Source organism: Varanus komodoensis, unplaced genomic scaffold, assembly GCF_004798865.1.
Source record: "Varanus komodoensis strain SLA01 unplaced genomic scaffold, ASM479886v1 scaffold131, whole genome shotgun sequence".
In the NCBI taxonomy this organism is placed as follows: Eukaryota; Metazoa; Chordata; class Lepidosauria; order Squamata; family Varanidae; genus Varanus; species Varanus komodoensis.
In genome coordinates this window covers 314,205-332,894 of record NW_025335380.1, presented here as the reverse complement: position 1 = coordinate 332,894, position 18,690 = coordinate 314,205, and the positions used below count along the sequence as shown (strand labels likewise).

Sequence of the window (18,690 nt, the reverse complement as noted above, 5' to 3'; positions counted from 1 at the left end):
CCCATTGAAAGTCTCTGGCTAAATTTAAAGGGAGCAAAAAATAAGAAAAACATAGTTGTTGGCATATATTACCATCCACCCAGTCAAAAAGCGGACAAGAATGCAACCTTCAAAAAGCAACTTGCCGGCATTTCCAAGAAGAATGGTGTAGTCATCATGGGGTGCTTCAATTTCCCTGATACTTGCTGGGAGACAAATTCTGCCCCTCCAAGAGGTTCCTGACATGTGTTGCCGACAACTTTCTCCAGAAGAAAGTAGAAGAAGGTATGAGAGGATCAGCTATACTCAATTGTGAGCCGCCCCGAGGCTTCGGCGAATGGGGTGGCCTATAAATGTTTTAATAAATAAATAAATAAATAAATAAATAAATAAATAAATAAATAAATAAATAAAATACTAACAGGGGTGGCCTGGTGGACAAAATAACAACCATGGGAACTCTGGGGGAAAGTGACCATGTGATACTTGAATTCTTAATTATGAAAAAGGGTAATTGGAGTCAAGCTAGCATCCTGGACTTCAGGAAAGCCAACTTTAACAAACTCAGAAAAATGATAAGCAAAGTGTCATGGCAGCACAGCCTTAAGGGGGGAAGGTGCCCAAGGTGCCCAGCGTGGTGTAGTGGTTAAAACAGTGTGGTGTAGTGGTTAAGAGCATGGGACTGGGATTCAAACGATCTGGGTTCTAGTCCCCGCTCCACCATGGAGCCAACTGGGTGACTTTGGGCCAGTCACAGACTCTCAGCCCAACCTACCTCACAGGGTTGTTGTTGTGGGGATAAGATGGAAGAGGAGAATGATGTAAGCTGCCTTGAGTCCTTTGTAGGAAAAAGGCAGGATATAAATTGAATAAATAAATAAATGAGATGGAAGGGAAATCTTGAAAAAGAAGATTCTTGAAGCACAACTATAAACAATTCCATCAAGAAAAAAGTGTAGAAGACAGCAGAGGAAACCTACGTGGATCCACAAAAGGTTAAGGGAGAGCTACTCATAGTGGATGGCAGAGTGATAACAGATGACAAAGAAAAGGCAGAGGCTCTCACTTCCTACTTCGCTTCCGTCTTCTCCCACAAGGAAATCTGCAATCAAGAGGAAGTTCAAGCTGGAAGCAAGAGATGGCAGCCCAAGATTGACACACAAATGGTCCAGGAATACCTAGATGGAATAAACACTTTCAAATCACCAGGGTCCAATGAACTCCATCCCAGAGTCATAAAAGAGCTAGCGGAGGAACTCTCAGAACCACTGGCTATTATCTTCAATGAATCTTGGAAAGCAGGAGAAGTGCCAGAAGACTGGAAAAGGGCTAATGTTGTCCCTACCTTCAAAAAGGGGGATAAGGTGAACCTGGGAACTATAGACCAGTTAGTCTGATGTCAATCCATGGAACCAACTGGGTGACTTTGGGCCAGTCACAGACTCTCAGCCCAACCTACCTCACAGGGTTGTTGTTGTGGGGATAAGATAGAGGAGGAGAATGATGTAAGCTGCCTTGAGCCCTTTGTAGGAAAAAGGCAGGATATAAATCAAAAAATAAATAATAAAATAAATAAAATTCTGGGGCAAATTATTTTAAAAAATCATCTGCAAGCATGAATTAATAGAAACCAACATCAATTTATCAAAAAATAAATCCTGTCAGACTAATTTAATCTCATTTTTTGACTGGTTAACCTCCCAAATTGACAGGGGAAACACTGTGGACATAATCTACCTAAACTTTAGCAAAGCGTTTGACATAGTGCCATTCTGATAAGCAAATTAGCAAAAACTGGACTATTAGATGGATCCAAAATAGGCTGCTAAATTGGTCACAGAGTGCTCATCAATGGCATCTTCTCAAATTGGATGGAGGTAACTAGTGGGGTGCCACAGGGTTCAGTCCTGGGCCCAGTGCTCTTCAACATTTTTAGTAATGATTTAGATGAGGAAGTACAAGGAAAGATAATCAAATTCGCAGATAATACAAAACTGGGCGGAATAGCAAGCACCCTAGAAGACAGAATGAAGATTCAGGGTGATCTTGATAAACTTGAACACTGGGCTGAAAGAAACAGAATGACATTCAATAAGGACAAGTGCCAAGTCCTCCACCTAGGAAAAAGTAACCAAATGCATCGATATAAGATGGGGAATACGTGGCTCCACAGAACTGAACAAGAAAAAGATCTTGGAGTAATTGTGGACAATAGGCTAAACATGAACCAAGAGTGCAATGCAGCCATCAAAAGGGCAAATGCTATTTTGGGATGCATTAACAGAAGTATTACTTCCCAATCATGAGAAGTAATAGTTCCTCTATACTCCTAACTAGTTACACCTCACCTGGAATACTGTGTCCAGTTCTGGGCACCAAGATTTAAGAAAGCTGCAGGTAAATTAGAAAGGGTCCAGCAGAGGGTGACAAAAATGCTCTAGGGCTTGGAAACACTACCCTATGAGGAGAACTGGGCATGTTGAGCCTTGAGAAAAGAAGACATGATATCCCTCTATAGGTCCCTCAAAGGCTGTCACAAAGAGCAAGGTCAAGATCTCTCCTTGCTGATGCCAGAGTGCAGGACATGGAATAATCAAGTCAAGTTGTGACAATCCAGATTCAGGCCTGACATCAGGAAAACTTCCTCACTGTCAGAGCAATACAGCAGTGGAACCAGCTGCCTAAAGAGGTGGTGGGTGCTCCTACACTGGAGACATTCAAAAAGAACCTGGACAGCCATCTGAGTGGGATAGTGTGATTTGGTGTCCTGCAACAGCAGTGGGTTGGACTCAATGGCCTTCATGGCCCCTTCCATCACTACTATTCTATGATTCTATATGCATTTTCTTGTGAAAGATCCTCCCACCCACAAACACACACAATCTGAGATAGGTCTGACTTGGAATGAGGTTCCAGTTGGATATTGGTGGATTTCAGCGGAACAGATTTCAGTTTTGCTGATTCATGAATCACAACATGGCGCTATGCTATGTCATGGTATCGTTCTGGGGTGGGACCTTGGGGATGCAAAGGGTAGTTCTCTTGTCACTAGTACTGCCAGCAAACTACCTTCAGGTTAAAGAGGATGAAAACAACAATGATTCCCAGGACCCTCTCCCTAAAGGACTAGAATTTCTCCTGTCCACCTAAAAGTGTAACCAAAACAGCCCCCAGAATATGTCCCTTGCAAATCAGCAAGTGAGAGGGGTTCATAGCTACAGAAGAGGACCAGCTTGGAGAAGGGTTCATTTTAGATGTTGGTAGACCCAACATTCTGAACATCTTCAGAAAACTGAATGAAGTGCTGGAAGGGCAGGGAGTGGAGTTCAGAGGAGCTGCCAAATCTCTTGCGAGGAAGCCAGTCCCGCCCGTGCTTCGTCCTGTGCCTAACAGAGCCCTGATGTATGCCGCTCACTCACAAACCCCACCCTGAGACCTGAGCTTTGGGGGCTCCCCAAATTCATTTTCTGAATCTGTACTCCACAGTTTGGTGCATAAATCTGCCAGTGCTGGCATACAAGGAAGTGTGGGAGGAAGAGAGGAGGAGGAGAAAGAGTCCTTAGCTCAAATTCTTTCTGGGTCACCGCATGAGAACAAAGCAAGGAGCATGCTTCTGTGCGTGGACAAGGATGAGGGGGAAGGACCTGTGCAGTTCTGCTTTGCTGCTTTCTTGGGTTTCGGTTTCCTTTTTTGGAAACAAGTTTCCCACATATCCATCAGACATCATTTACTGCCTGAGCTAAGAACATTCTATAAAGCTCTCCCGAGAACATTGCAGCTCTTGTTTTCTTTCTCAGGGTTATTTCAGAATGTATTTTAACAGGCTACAGGAATGTGAGATTGTTCAACACAACCGTTTTGCCATTATCATTCTGCCCCCCCCCCCCCATTCCCTGTTCCTATAATGCTGCACCGGGAGCTGAAGGGAATTACCCTGTCACAAGGTCTTGCGGGATAATCCTATGCAAATTGCTCTCTGGGGAAAGCTTTGCTGCATTGTGATTCTTATGCAGAAAGACGAGAGAGAGAGAGAGAGAGAGAGAGAGAGAGAGAGAGAGAGAGAGAGAGCAGAAAAAGATGCAAAAACAACCAGAAAAGCTCCTTTGTCCCTCCAGCTGTGTGTTCTCTGGAATTCAAGAGCAGATGCAGTAGGCAAAGGTTTAAAACTTTTGACATTCAAAACAGTGCATGACACTTCTGGAGGATTGGTCCCCCTTGGTGGATTGGTCCCTTAAAAGAAGGCAGTACATGGAAAAGGATGTGTGGATGCCTGTGATATTCCTGTTGAAAATGTCACACTTTTAACAATAAGATGTGGGAAAGGGAGCAGTAGGAGGACGGAATGTGCCCGCTGATACCTTTGCAGATACTTTTGTACAAATCTCTGTGGGAAACATGTATTGCGCTAAACTCAAAGAGCAGCTGATGCTTCCTTAAAGCAGCAGAGAGAAATGCTTCCAGGCCACAGAGCAGCTATAGTCTATATTTCTCTCTCCATTTCTATTTATTCCTGTTAAAAACTGTGTGTCCTGCATCCGTTTCTGCCCCAGTGCTGGAAATAGATCACTGTGTCAATCCTGGGCCACAGAAGCAAACGGGAAGGATACTCTGCCCTGGGGCAGGTCAGGCATGGGCAACAGGTGGCCTTCTGGAGGTGGTGGGGCTGTGCCTCCCACCAATGCTGACTGGAGCCTGGGCTGGGCAGGGCTAATGAGAGCTGTGGTTCCACCATGTTTGGAGAGCAAGATCTGCCAAGGGGAGGCTTGTGCCCTTCTCTGTGGCAAGGAGCAGAGCAGTCTGGTCCTAGACATCAGCCAGAGGTTAAGGGACTACCTGGGGGCAGGGGGATTCTTCTGGCTTCCAACTCTACTTCAACTTCTGATTGTCCTAGGACGGCAGAGGCACGGGGCAAAGATCTGCCACCAGCCAGAGCAGCTGCTCTCCACCCAGAACACCCCGATGCCCTCCAGATGTTTTTGATTTCAATACCCATCAGTACTAGGCAGCACAGTCTGTCATCACAGTGGTGCTAGACGTTGCAGTCCACCTACATCTGGAAGGCATCAGGATGGGGAAGCCTGAGCCAGAGAAACAAGGACCACTGCTAGAAAGGTGTTTTTCCTCCTCCTCCTTTTGCTATGACATTTGGAAGTTACCCTTTGGATATGAATCATAATAAATAAAGCATGAAATGAGGCTTCATATATTTATTCATTTATTTAAACTATTTCTTTATTACCCTTCATCCAAGGATGCACAAGAAATATATTTCAGTACATTCTTTTCAGGATTTATTTGATTTGTCCCTTTCAGACTGAACATGAATTCAGACTCAACCTGCAGCAAAATCTATGCATTTCTGACCTTGGAATGGGGTTTATGGACCCCCAAAAAAGTGCTCAATGGCATGCATAGATTTGAAAAATTAGATTAGATGCATAGATTTGGCATGGATTTGAAAAATCCATGGAAACATGCTTTAATCAATGGGAAAAGAATATATACATTTCAAAGATGTACACAACTGTTGCTTCGAAGCAACCCTGCATCAGTCAGAACCTCCAGCTCTGGCCCCATTTGTAAAAAAAAAAAAACCCACCTGAAAATATGCATTGAATTTTATGTGAAAATAAAATAAATAGCTTGCAATATGATGCAGACACAGGTCAGGATGAGTTTTGAGATGGAAGTAGGAGAACTTGGGTAAGCTCAGGTTTTACGGATTCACACATCCCTGCCTTCAGCAGAGAGAGTTCAGGTCAGTGTATGAAAGTGTGAACAAGTATGAACAAGCTATTCACACAAACCTATCAAAGGATGCCCCAATAAAACAGGTAATGACCTGAATGAAAGACAGTGACCAGTTGAGCAAAGCAAAGACAACTAAACTTTCCTCTAACTTAAGTGGGCAAAGAGACTTAATCAGGTGCAAGAAAGATGGTAGCATTCATGCACTGTCCGTCTTTTCTGTGCCATCTCCCAACAGCATGGGATTTCCTGTGGCAAAGCAAAACACAGTGAGACAATCGTGCAAGCTAATGGGGTGTGTTGCTTGCCACTGCAGTTCAGCATGCTTAGTCTGCAGTAGTGCAGCAAAATGAGGAGGAGAAATATTCCCCCAATGTGCATGCATGTGTCTCCAGAAATAGCAAAGGTAACCGTTTCCCCTACAGCTGCGAGAAGGAAAGGAAGGGCTGGCCTTTTTCTTCCCTTCCCCATTGCTGTGATGCTGCTGCCTCCTGTGTCTGTGCAAGAGACATGCAGGCCAGCACCTTCTGGGTTCTGCTGTGCAGGAAGCTGTTCTCTTACCCCCCTGTGACACAACAGGGATGGATGGACATTCTCAAAACCACCCCAACTCTGTTTCCCAGATTGCTGGTCAGCTTTTCTTCAGGTGTCTGGAGTACAAGGGAACGTCTGACTTAGAAACATAGAAACAGAGCAAGTCAGAAGGGGGTCTCTTGGGCCATCTAGTCTGACCCCCAGCTCCAGCCAGCTCTGCTCGAAACATGCCTACCATGTGCATGTCCAGTCTATCCTTGAACACCCTCACCGATGGGGCTTTAACCACCTCCCATGGAAGCCCATTCCATACCCTCGGGGTCCTAACTGTCAGGAAGTACTTCCTGGCATCCAAATTGAACCTTGGCTCCCTGAGCTTTGCTTCATTGGAATACGTTCTGCCCTCCATCACAGGGAAAAATGGTCATGACACTCCTCTGTGTGACACCCCCTCACATACCTGTATGTCACTAAGGGATTGCCCAGCTCCTTCAGTCTGTCTTCATATGACTTTCCCTGCAAACTAGCCACCATCCTTGTGACCACTGCACCAATTTCAACCTTGCTTGCAATTAGGGGCCCAGAATTGAATATTCCAGTTGTGGGCTCAACAGAGTCATACAGAATGGTAGTAATACCTCTCTTGATCTACAAGCCATGCTTCTGGCTATGCAACCAAGGGTGCCATTCACCTCTTGACTGCCACATCACACTTATGGATCATGTTTACCTTCAGTTGACCAATACTCTGAGATCCCTTTCACAAGTGCCGTTCTCCAGCCACTTGTCCCCTAACCTCTACTTATGGCACCCATTCCTATTCCCCAAGTGCAAGACCAAGACCTTGCCCTTATCCACATTGAACGCCATCCTGTTGGCTCCTGCCCACTCCTATAGTCTGTCCAGATGCTTTTGGATCTGGAGTACCTGCTCCTCAATTGTGACCACTGCCCCCGTTTTAGTATCATCTGTGAATTTGATCAGCAGACTCTTCACCCCTTCTTCCAGGTCATTGATGAAAAGATTGAACAGGATTGGTCCCAGGACAGAGGGACTCTCAGACCAACCCACTTCACAGGGCTGTTGTGAGGATACAATTGTGAGGAGGAGGAGGAGGAGGAGGAGGAGGAGGAGGAGGAGAATTAGGTAAGCCACCTTGAGTTCCTTGAAAGGAAACATTTGGGATATAACTATACTAAATAAATAAATACAATGAAGAGTAAAAGCAGCAACAATAAATAGGCAGCAACACCACTGAGAATTTAGAAAAGCGAGTAGCACAGTTAATAATCATCAATGAGTACAGGAAAATGCAAGGCTTCATTTCCAGTGCTTAAAAGACAAGTTCCTTCCAGTACATAAAATGCTTGCAAGAAGCATCAGGAGCGTCAGACAGCATAGCTGCCTGGAGAAAGAAAAGCAGTGTCCCCTCGAGACAAGAGCATCTGTTGCTTCCTGACCCTGTTAGCTCAGTAGCACAGTTGCAGGGAGGGGAACTTTATCCAGCCGTGCACCATAAAATCTTCATAGAATGGCTGTCGAAGGAACAGCAGCAGTAACGAATAAGGACTGAAAAGAGGATAATCTACAGGACTGGGTCTCTAAGTCATGGCTGCCTTGTTCAAAACAAAACAACACAACACAAAAACACCTAGCTTGTTTGTGGTGTATTGGCAGCTTTCTTGGAGGCATTGCCAGGCAGAAGGAAAGCAGACAGAGTGTTTTGGTGAATACTGTCCACCATGAAATCTCACTCCAGGCTAGCAACAAGGCAAGCAACCAGTCAGTAAAGAATAGCATCCAGTCAGATAAAGACATCTTCTGCAACCTGGAGTCCTCCAGATGTCTTGCATGACAGTCGCCAGGTATTCCTGACCATTGGTCAGACTAGCCGGGACTGATGTGAGTTGACGTCCCAAACATCTGGAGAGCACTGGGGAATGGAAAAGTCAAATCTCTCCAAACTTTGTAAGGCTGTTACCTAGCAGGTTCTGTTCTTGGACTACCCTGTAGCACATGTGCTCTGCCTGTGAATACATGTAATATGAGGGGGACCCAAAAACAAATGAACAAACAAACAGGAATCTATTTATAAAAAATCATGTATTTATTTTTACATGTTCAAACTTCAGTCACCTTCAAAGTACTCTTCATTTGATGCAATGCACCTATCAAGAAATTTTTCCACTGCTCAAAACAGGTTTTGAACTCATTGATTTTGTGCCTTTTAGTGCTTCGGCCATTTTTTGTTACACCTCTTCCACAATGGAAAAACGTTTCCCTTTGAGGACTTAAAAAAAAAGTTGCACTGGGTGAGGTTGGGTGAGGGTGGGGTACGAGGGTCATGCCGTCTTTGGTCAAAAACTGCTGAACGCTCAGCTGAACAAAATTTCATTCCCACACATTCAGCCAGCATGAAATAGGCAAATGCATGGAAGGAGTCTGGGGGTGGGGGGACCCTCACTGAAGCCAAAGGCACCCTTTCACGACAACCCAGCTGGGTTCACTGATGCAGGTGGGTTCCTAGAACACTCACCTGGTGGGGGAAGCCTGTGCTACAAGCCCCCCCCCAGAAGATAATTCCTGTATTTTTGAGGGGTCCCCCCTTGTACATATAATCAATTCTGTCTGTCTGTCTGTCTATCTATCTATCTTTACATATTTGTTATATTAAAATTATATAAAATTTGGTATTTGAATGTAATAAATGCATGCATAAATAGATAAAGAAGGTCCTTCATGGAATTAAAATGAGGAAAAATAAGCCCCACTCAAATGAAGCCCATCATTAACCTGTTGTTGTTAGTCGCGAAGTCGGGTCCGACCCATCGCGACTCCATGGACAACATTCCTCCATGCCTTCCTGTCCTCCACCATCCCCCAGAGTCCTTATTAAAGCAATTGAATAGCTTAGAAATGTACAGACCCAGAGCTTAGAAATTTTTAGAAAGTTCTAACTTGGGAAGTCTAAAAATCTTCTCCCTTTTCACTCCTGCAGTGTATTATTTTACTGAATGTAAATTTGGTAAACTTGCAGAAAGCCTATATTGGTGATTTCTGCCTTCTTGAAAGTGACACAGTTTAGGGACTACAGTTCAATAGTAAGCACTCATATGTAGAAGTTGAACAAGCCATGCACAAGAAAATGATAAAGCACACTCAACTCAGAAGGTGAAAGACATGCCAAACTTTACTGAACCATGAACAATGCAGTCAGAAGAACAAAGCAATAGAGCAGGCCAGGCCCATATTCTAACAAAGAAACCAGTACTACCACAAAACGTACTGCAAATGTGATCCTTTTAGTCAAGGGAAAATCAGGTCCAAAAGAAACTTATTTAGCTTCATTGGTGATCCAGTAGAATTCCACTGCTTGGTGGCACCAGTTTTCAACAAGTGCTCTATGAAGCATTGAGAGTTGTTCTTTAGTGCAGCCTCTTGAGGAACTCTTGCTATTTCTGCATTGAACACTTTAAAAACAAATTAACACTTAACTTGTACCTGCTGTAGGGGAGTTAATCCTACCAGAATACCAGGCTCAGTCCCCAGGGTCTCCAGTTAAAATAAGCTTGGGCCTAAAGCCTGGGAAATACCCCAGGTTGCTGCTCGGAGAGCTGCTGCTAGCCAAATCATCTAGCACTGGGTTACATCAATCAACAGTGTAACAGGGAAAGACCATGAAAAGCAGCTCTGTGCATTCATATATCCAGCTGATAATGCCATGGGCTCAGTTTCATGAGATCTGCTTCAACGGCCACCCCTAATATGAACCCATTTTGGTGTAAACTGAAGGGTGCTAGTAAGGATCGAAACCGGGCTGTGGAAGTAGCAATATGTCTGCTGACCACAGCCAAGGGAGAAGGGACAATTTCTGTTTTGTTTGCATTTTATTGCAAACTTCTCTAACTTAACATTTTTGGATAAATATATGACTTGAGATTCAGTAATCCTTAGAATTCCCACTTTTACAAATGTTTCAATGGAGAACGGAGGCTTGTTCTGCACAGTGGTTTGAAATGGCAGAAGTATTGCTGTACATACAGGTCAGGGACACGCTCAGCACAATGCGTCAAAGTCTTTCTCTCTAATTGACTGATCTTTTAGGGGGTGCAGAGGAGACTGGGGAGACAGTACAGCCTCTGTTCTCTCTCCTCTGGCCTCTTTGACCATGGATGTGTCCTGCATTTTCCTCCTCCAGGCTGCAGTTTCCCCCTCATATGACAAGAGGCTTGGGAGGGTGTGGGGGATAAAAAGCCTTCATCGGTTAGATGGCTCTTCCTTGCTTGTTGCTCTGTCTACGAACATGGAAGAGAAGAGAGATCTGCAGCATCTAAAGGTGGTAAGATTGCTCTATAACTACTGTTACTGTGAAGAAATATAATGAAAACCTCCAAGCAGCCTATGCTTTGCCTGTAGACTAAAGGGATGAGAGAGCCCAACAATTAGATTATCTGTTTGTTGTAAAAGAAAAAGAAAAAAAGAAAAAAAAAGGGAAATCAGCTCAATTCATTTAAAATGGGGAAGAGCACAATTCCTCCCTTGCTCCTACCAAATCTTTTGCCCAGCTTTTCTGCATGTAAAACACATCAGAAGAACACAAGATGAAATAAGTGAAGGAGTCCTGTACCTCGTACTACAGCAGAAAGGAGACCTTTTGATTACTCATCCCTCCAGATCCATTGCAGGGCCTGCTTGAAGAGTAGTATGAGAATGGAACCCATGGCCTAGGCTGTGGGCTCCCCCAAACTAGAGGCATGCAAGATGCCTCTCAGGTCGTCTGCACTGAGCAGAGAGTTGGGCAGGATGGCCAGCTCTTCCATTCTTTGATTCTGTGATTCTAAGAGGCCATGTGCCACACCAGACACACAGCTCCAGGCTAGTCTAAGAGACCCAAGGCAGCAGTGGTGCTAAGCTGCTTCCTGCTGCTTCCTGGTTCCAAAAGGCTTCGTTTGGAGACAGGAAGAAGCCCCTAAAAGCAACTGCAGTCTGTGAGTGGAAGCATCTTTCTCACCCATTACTGAAACTGTGATATAGCTGGAAAACACCAACTGCTCCCACTCTGGTTAGCCATTCCATCATGAATCTGCATTGCTTTGATAACTCCCAAGAGTAACAGCTGGAAAACCTTGGCTGGAGGAGTACCTTGATTCAATTTGAATAGTGATGGGGCTTTACTTTGTTCTTTTTAAAAACTTTCTTCTAAAACTCAGCAGGGAACTCGGGCTGTTGACTCAGTTCGATTCCCTCCCTCTTCTGTGAGTATGTTGAAAAGTGACTTGTAAAATTTGGCTAAAGCCTAAGATGGATTGGCTCAATTTGGAGCAGCATTCCATACATGCAATGGCAAACCAGCTGCACCCAGCAGGATGAGTGCAAGACCTCCCCCTGCCCAAATCCTCAGCAACTGGTGTAGTGCAGGCAAGCTGTTTCTGGGGAAGGAGGGGGCACCCAGCCAGCAAGGCTAGTGGCCACTGACAGCTACCTCCCTCATGAATCTGCCCAATCCCCGTTCAAAGCCATCCAGACTGGTGGCCACCACCACTTTCCGTGGCAGTGAATTCTTTAAATCAGCTATGCATTGTGTGAAGAAGTTCTTTCTCTTGTTTGTCCCAAACCTTCTCCCAGCCAACTTCATGAAATAACCCCAGGTTCAAGCATTATGGGAGAGACAGAAAAATGTTTCTCTCTCCATTTTCCCCACTGTGGACATAATTTTAAGCACCTGTCTCACATCTCCCCTCACTCTCCTCTTTTCTAAGCCGAACAGTCCCAGCTGTTACATCCACTCCTCCTGGAGATCTCGGCAGTTCTGCTTTCTGTTCCATTCCTCATTATGCCTAGCATGGACTTTGCCTTTTTCACAGCTGCCGGATGCTGGGGCAACATTTTCATTGAGCTGTTCACCAACCCAAGATCCCTTCCTTGCTCAGTGACTGCTAGCTCTGATCTCATCAGCCTATACTTGAAGTTGGGAAGTTTTGGCCTGACCTGCGTTACTTTACACTTGCTTATATGGAAAGGCACTTGCCATTTTGATGCCCAGTTCCCCGGCTTGGTGAGATCCCTCACCATTCCTTTACGGTGCTCCTGTAGCTTGTTGAATTTCCTTCAAAGTGACCAGGACTGAAGCTCCACACTACATGAGGCAGGCAGTCTCCCTCCCTCCCTCCCTCCCTCCCACACACACACACACACACAGTGTGCTTCTGTTTCTCTTCTGGAGAAGTGGGGAGCAAGGAGGGTTGAGTGACAGCCAGGTCCATCTTCTAATTTAGGGCATATTTTACCAGGGTCTCCATTCATTTATTTGGATGGGGCAGCCTGCTACCACCCGTTTACAAATCAGTATAAAGGTGCATAGTATGAATAACTCTATACCTGCATTTCTGATTCTTGGCAGGCCCAGTCCCTTCGGGGCTGCGATGCCTGCAACAAGAATCCAGCCCTGTGTGGGGAAAAAGGGGCTGCACCATTTCTCATCATTGCCAGTGGGAGTCACAAATCTCAGATTTCACAGTCTCAGTTTAGATTCAGTACTTGAGTTGAAGCAGAAGGCAGACCTGGGCTATTTTCTGAAGCACTGAATCAGGGCCCAAGCTGAACCTTGTATCTGGGCCATCCTGCCCTGAGGAGCATGCAGTTTAATTTCAGAGAGCCAACAGGAGGGAGAAATATATGTTAGACTGAACACTGAGAATATACAAAGGAATATATGTGTTTTTTTGCATTCCAAATGTATCCTATGGAAAATGGATGAAAAGCAAGACAAAAATACCAGTTTGGCAAATACTAAGGAGGGATCTTGGTGAATGATTCAGGAAAAAGCAGAAAGTCATTACTTAAACAGGAGCCAGGAAACTCAGAACTATACAAACAATTACTAAACAAGGTTGAATATTTGGTTTCAGCATATTCACAAATAAACCCTTTCTATTATTAGACCAACTATGGAGGATCCATAGAACTCAACAGAAATATATTAATAATTTTGCCTTTGGATGTTGCTATGGCCAACAGAAATGCTATTGAACAAGGTTCACCAGTGAATGGAATGGGTGGAAACTGGACCCAGCACATGGAAAAGATCCTTTCAGAGATTTTTTGGAGGTTTTGTTTTTGTTTTGTTCTTGGAAAAGAGAGTGAGAATGAGAGAGCACAAATGTGTCCAAGTTTGGAAAATTTCTCTGGTGGGTGGCAGAATCACCCAGGTGCTCCCTCTGGGGAATGTGGCTTTGCGTTATCTGCCTTGTTTGCAGCCAGTCTGTACATGCATGCACACCAAATGCTCTCAGCATCACAATAGCTGTACAGACACGCACGTACACACTCACTCATCACAGCAGTAATGCCCAGAGGCTGGATATAAATAAATTGAAAGTCTTTCCCCCACTAATTCCATCAGTGAGATCTCAGGCAGCATACTAATAGGAGCATCTGTAATACCGCAGAGAATAAGCGTGGCTCGCGCATTCAGGACCTACATAGAAGTTGCCTTTTCCCTTGCCCAGCCGAGGCGGGGCCCTCTCTCAGTGGCAGAGCCCCTGCTTTGCAGGCAGAGCCTCCTTTTGTGCCATTCCTTCTTCCCCAGGGAGAAGTGAGTGTGCCATGATTGTCTCATCCCATGTGAGGAGACCTGCCCTGGACGATTGACAGTTTGTGCAGCCTCTCCGTGGGATTCTGCATCTTTGCCACACTCTGGAATCCCCAAGAAAGGGAATCTATAGGTCAGTGCAGGTGATGGTCTGGCTTGAGAATGGTGCAATATCAAAAGGATGGGTTGCAACAGCTGTGGAAAGCTAAACAAAATGTGTACACCCCATTCCAGACATTGCTGCTGGCTGCTTTTTCTCCATTTAATCTGTAACTTCTTCTGCAACAATGATAGGGATGTATGAGGATTTCATTTCTGCTTGCAAGACATTAGAAGGGGCCCCATTCAAAATCCTGAATGCAAACATGCGAGCAATTCCAGAGAAGGGGTTTGCACCTTTCTAAATTTGCAAGCCAGTTTGAAAAGTGTGCATTTGTCCTGGTTTGCTGAATGAAAGGAAAGTGTACATTTGGGGTTGTCCTTTTTTCCGATTGAAAAAACACATTTTCTCTCAATATTTTTTCTAAAGAAAGAAAGAAAAAGAAATAAGCTTTTCTCTGGGAACATAAATGTGGTAAACCAAGCTTCAAGCACACTGACAAGCTCATGTGGTTGCTTGTTTGCCTATTACTCAATAATGATGAGCATTTTGCTAGTTAGTAATAATCCCTTGTCTGTGTCATGAGCCTAGAAACAAAACACAGCCATGCTCACACCTTGGGAACTGGTTGATTGCCGTTAATATGGAAACCCTCCTCTCTAGCAGTGAAGCTGAGTGCGGATGTCAATGTGCTGAGAGCTGGGAGAGACCTGTGCTTATAGGGTCAGAATGACCTGATGGCAGAGAAGCCTGCTGATGTGGTGACTAATCCTGTTCTCATGAGAGCTTGCAAGTGCATGCATTTTGTGGTGGTGGTGGTGACACCTGCGGATAAAAAGAAGGGAGTCTGCAGGATGTTCTCAGGCAGCTGAGTTCTGATCACCCCCTCCTGCAAAGTATACAGCCCAGAATGTTTTCCTGTCCTGCAGGGAACTAAGGAGGGTTCTGCAATGGTGTCATTTCAGCCTCTGCAGTTTTCAGAAGTCAGCATCAAGTCAAGTTGTGGGGGTTTGGTATTGCTGAATGCAGTTCTGACTCAGGAACTAAATGCATTCTGTGGTTGGTGCAGGGAATCTGTCTGCAGCTCCCATCCCTCTGCCTTTCAGCCAGCCAGGGGTCCTTTCCAGACCAGGGATCTGAGAAGCCATGGAGGGATGGGGCAGGGGGAATGGGGCTGTGCTGCTATCTGAGGGATCCCCAAAGTCCTCAGCCCCTCCTCCTCATGAGCAGAGGAAATCCTTGCCTTGGGTTTGGTGCACCCAGCCCTCCAAATCCAGAACATTAAGGGCAGCCACAGTGGATGGCACCCTTAGATGCTTGTTGTCTCTGAAATATGCATTTAAATGAGTATTTCCTATCAGAATACAGATTCAGGTGCATATTTTGATATGAATGTGTGAAGCAGCAAGTCCTTAGCAGATCGCAAGCATCCCTGCTGCCACATGGAAGCTGGTGCATATTGCAGAGTGTGAGCTTTGAAATATAAACATCTTTTCGGAGCATATACCTTTTCCTCCCATTGAGAAGGATGCATCTGTGAATTTAAAAAATCCATTATGATTGTGATTGTGATTAATGTTAATCATGCACAAGACTCAATATACTGCCATTAGCTGTACTCGAGAGCTGATTTAAAAGAATCCCTGATGTCCTTGTGGAGATGGCAATATTGCAACAGTAGCTCATGCGCTGCTATTTTGCTATTTCTATAAAGAGATCGGGGCTGAGCTGGTTGCTCCTCTGCTGTTGCCTATTCAAGGGTGACCTGTTTCTGCATATGTTTCCTCCCTTTTAGCAGATCAAGACAATCAGGTCATGATAAAAACTGCTAGATTCCTAGACGATGCTATTAAAATAAGATCTACTTTTGTTTCAGAGCTCTAACTTCTATAAGGTTCCGAGAGGTTTTGTACAATGAATTATCCAATAACTTTGGTACTGGTATCAAATAATGTAAATCACAGAATGGTTTAAGGTAATTTTAGCTTAGTACATTTTTTTTATTTCTAATTAATTTTAATTCTATACTGCTCAATATCCATAGCTCTCTGGGTGGTCTACAACAACAAATAAAGTACAACATTAAATACAGAGAACAATAACAAATCATTAAAGTTATCCCATAAAATTTTAAAACCAAATTTAGAACACACATAACAAAACCTACAATAGCTTATGCAATATATCAGCTAACATCTGCCCCATCATGACAGCAAACTAAGAAAATGTCTTGCGGTGGAGGAAGTTGGTACAGGCAGGTCTCTGTGGGGAGCTTTTTCTGTAATTAGATCTACATGTGTTTGCCATGTGCCATGTGTGTTCTGAACATGTTCTTCTTGCCCCCAACTGCATTGCAAGCTTGAAAATGTGTGGAAGTCCACCCCACGATGGCTTTTGAGCCATTGAGGTGAGAACTGGAAGGATTCTAGTAGGAAATGAACCGGGATGAATGTTTCATGTATCCTTTGTTTGGAGCACCTGGGTCTCCCAGTCATAAGCACCCAAGGCTAGCTTTTGCTATAGCACCTGATTTGGCCTATGGGTAGGGGCTGCTCCCACATGCGCACGTGTGAATGCCAGGAAGTTACTAAAACCTGAATAGGAGGTGAGCTCTTCCTAGGGGTTTATGTTAATGAGGCGACCTGTTAGCAACAAACAGGTACGTGAGAGGGTGCCTTGCAGAAGTGGATCATGACCTCTTTTCCTGTGCAGTGGAGGGCAGGATGTGTTTCAATACAGCAAAGCTCAGGGAACCAAGATTTAGGGTGGATGCTAGGAAGTACTTCCTGACAATTAGAACCCCGAGGGTATGGAATGGGCTTCCACAGGAGGTGGTTGAAGCCCCATTGGTGAGGATGTTCAAGGATAGGCTGGAATGCACATGGTAGGCATGCCAAGAGCAGAGCCAGCTGGACCCAGAGGTGAGACTAGATGGCTCAGGAAGCCCCTTCTGACTCACTCTGTTTCTATGTGTCTATGTTTCTATTTTGTAATAGCTTCCTTACTGATCTTGTTAAAACAGTCAATCATTTGTTGATATTCTCTTGGCTTTCCCTGCTGTTCATTTCTGCCCCTGCTAATGATTACAAAGGGAAGAATTCCATCTTGGAATCCAGAGAAGGAGGGAAAAGAAGAGAACACAGGTTGTAGCAGCACAATGAAAGAATTTTAAAGCTCAGATGGGCAGCCCAATTGAAGGTATCTGCCAATGGAACAGCCAATTGGCTAACATACATGGGGATTATTGCTTCCTAGTGCCCTTTCTTTTGTGTAGCCACGTATCTGATCAGGATGCAAAATTCAGACAAACCCACGCTTACTAATGTCCTTATCTCAAAGGTCATCATGACTTGAATCAGTTTCAGATTGTATGTGCTGTTTTTCCTTTTCACATAAAGCTTTTATTTTCATTTAAGTATTTATCTTCATGCATCTTTTTCCAAATGTATGCATCGAATGTGCACACTCTGAAATGCAAACTTTATTCTTCTGTTGATTTAAGTGTGTTTGTGTGCATTTTTCAAATATACGCCTGCCTTTGAACACTATTTTGGTGGGGGCAGAGGCTGCAAATCACATTGCAAATCCTTTGATCACAAATAGAATCCAAGTCCATATTTGCTCTGGAAACTGTGAACTGGGTAAATCTTGATGACAAACAAATGAAACAGATTTCTCATTCATTTCTAGTCAGAATTTAACCCAATTCCAATGTGGTGCTTTTTCAAATTAAAATTTCCACTTTTTTTGCTTATAGGGCCTACAAATTGGGACTTGGGAGCTGCAAGAGATGGGAGCCAAGTTCTGCCTCGGACTCCTTGTTCTGCAGCTTAAATCCTTGCCGTGCCCCAAGAAGGTGATGACACAGGCAGAGGCTCTGCTGGACCTGGAAGAAGAAATGGCAGATCTCCGAACACAAAGGTCAGAATAGCAATTTTTTTGGAACATGACCACTTTTGGTTTTTGTGGGACCAGATGTTAAATGTTTTTTCCCATAATTTTTATTTGATATTATAGCAATTTTACAGTACTTTTGGTGGTGACTATAATACCCAGTTTAAGAAAGGAAAGCAGTGGAAGGGTTTTCATTTTCATTACCTTAATATCTAACAGTTGAGGGTTAAGAAAGAGTATCACCCTCGTGCGGCTGCTTTCATAATGTTCATGTTGGGATCATGCCCTTCAACATTTCAAAGATAGATGTAGCGATAATATATCAATCTGTTACAGGGTTCAGAACCCAACCACACGGCCCAGTGGACATGATATGCCTCAAAGAGTCCTTGGCAAGTGAAAGTGCATAATACGTGCTTCCATCTCTGGTCTCTTGACCAAAATGCTTCTGACGGACAAAGAAGGGCTCATCCTTTTGTGCATTTCTTTTGCGTATATGTGTGGTGGTGGGGGCAGAGGGGAGTCATTTGTGGAAAATGCGGTATGTGGGATGGTCCCTTACATTTCTCTGTTCCCCTCAGAACAGTCCCATCTGCATCCCTTATCTTGCTAGACAAAGCATTGAATAGGGTCCACACTACCTTGGAAATGATATAAGAAGCCTGTCAGCATTTCTGCAATTCAGGTGGCATGGTCTCATTTCATAGGTGAGGCACACCGAGCCATGGCAATAGACATCCAGCCCAGTAAGCGCACCTTCCATAGGCACAAGGAACAACTTAAATTCTGATGGTAATAATAAGAATAGTGATGATGTTGATGTATTCCTGCCCCCTGAAGCCCC

At 44.3% G+C, this 18,690-nt stretch overlaps 1 protein-coding gene across 7 annotated transcripts in view; it reads left to right on the top strand.

Moving 5' to 3' along the window:
• LOC123019599 (cytosolic carboxypeptidase 4-like) overlaps positions 1-18,690 on the top strand; it is a 342,822-nt gene that overhangs the window by 189,609 nt on the left and 134,523 nt on the right. For all 7 annotated transcript variants that reach the window (XR_006413940.1, XM_044422596.1, XM_044422594.1 and 4 more), the window contains one exon: positions 17,710-17,873. Coding sequence is in view for 6 of the 7 variants with exons in the window: in XM_044422596.1 (XP_044278531.1) it covers positions 17,710-17,873 (164 nt within the window). In the remaining variant the exon portion in view is untranslated. The remainder of the gene's footprint in view (positions 1-17,709; positions 17,874-18,690) is intronic.